The sequence below is a fragment of the Limulus polyphemus genome, unplaced genomic scaffold, assembly GCF_000517525.1.
Source record: "Limulus polyphemus unplaced genomic scaffold, Limulus_polyphemus-2.1.2 Scaffold8802, whole genome shotgun sequence".
Classification (NCBI taxonomy): Eukaryota; Metazoa; Arthropoda; class Merostomata; order Xiphosura; family Limulidae; genus Limulus; species Limulus polyphemus.
Window position 1 is genome coordinate 5,948 of NW_013674412.1, and position 1,233 is coordinate 7,180.

Here is a 1,233-nt window from a genome sequence, read left to right on the forward strand (position 1 = left end):
TGTATCGCTGAAGTTTCTCGGAAAGAATTTCTACGGAAAATTAACAAACGAACACAGACATAACAATATATTAAATCAAACTGTCCTTAATTGCAACCCTGACATACCAATTCAAAAATTTATTCTATAATCTTGAGAAATATTTGACTGCATGTATAAAGTACTGTCTACATTGATTAGCCGGATTAATATATATTCTTAAGAAAAAGTTGTTAAATCATAAGTATAAACAACACACACTCTTTACTGTTCTCCTTTGCAGGGTCTTTGGGGTATTGAAGCATCAAATTCTTCCTGATGTCGCTGGTTTCATTCATGGTTCGAATCGAAGCAAGTTTACCAGTCAGTAGAAGTGCTGTCTCTAAAACACAAAGTTACAAGAACTTGAATTGTATATTTATAATAATTCGTATATCTAGTAATTACTGGACGTCTTTCAATAAAAAAGTGACGTGATCACTACTTTCTATTTGTTGTTGTTGTTTTTTTTAGTGCAAAGCCACACAATGGCTATCTTCACTCTGTCCATCACGAAAAATCGAACCCCATATTTTGACGTAAACTTACTCCAACCAGTACTGCTTCACAATGTTATTCAGCCAGTACCGCTTCCCATTGTTATTCAGCCAGTACCGCTTTCCATTGTTGTAAAAAATTTCATCACGCATAAGCACTTGGAAGATTAAATTAATATTCAACGTTTTTCATATGTAAGACTAAATTAATATTCAACGTTTTAACATGTAAGACTAAATTAATATTCAACGTTTTCATACGTATTCACAGAGTTCGTTCAACTTAGTACTTCTAAGCTAGGTTTAATTAAACCTCCAGCTTTTAATTCGAAGAAACAAATAAATATTTCTTGTTTTTTAAGTGTGGCAGATTACACCGAGTTTGTGTTATAACGTTATGTTACTGCTGCTTGTACTCCTAAAACTTGTATGCAAATCATATTACATAGTATAGCATGAAATATTAAATAAAATATCTAAATTTCTAGTATAAATTTTGTAGTGATTTGCTGATTATTTTATTTCGGCTTCATCTGAAGAGCCCCCTAGTGGCAAAGTGGTATGTCTGCGGACTTACAACGCTAGAAACCGGGTTTCGATACCCCTGGTGGGAAAAGCACAGATAGCCCATTGTGTAGCTTTGTGCTTAACTACAAACAGATTATAACGCCCCCCAGTGGCAAAGCGGTATGTCTGCGGACTTGCAACGCTAAATTCC

At 34.3% G+C, this 1,233-nt stretch overlaps 1 protein-coding gene across 1 annotated transcript in view; it reads right to left on the reverse strand.

Annotated features, from left to right (window-relative positions):
- The window catches only part of LOC106475562, a gene marked incomplete at its 5' end in the record, with an annotated part of 7,636 nt that overhangs the window by 1,918 nt on the left and 4,485 nt on the right, over positions 1–1,233 (reverse strand). The window contains one exon of the mRNA XM_013936240.2: positions 241–361. Within this exon, the coding sequence (XP_013791694.2) occupies positions 241–361 (121 nt within the window). The remainder of the gene's footprint in view (positions 1–240; positions 362–1,233) is intronic.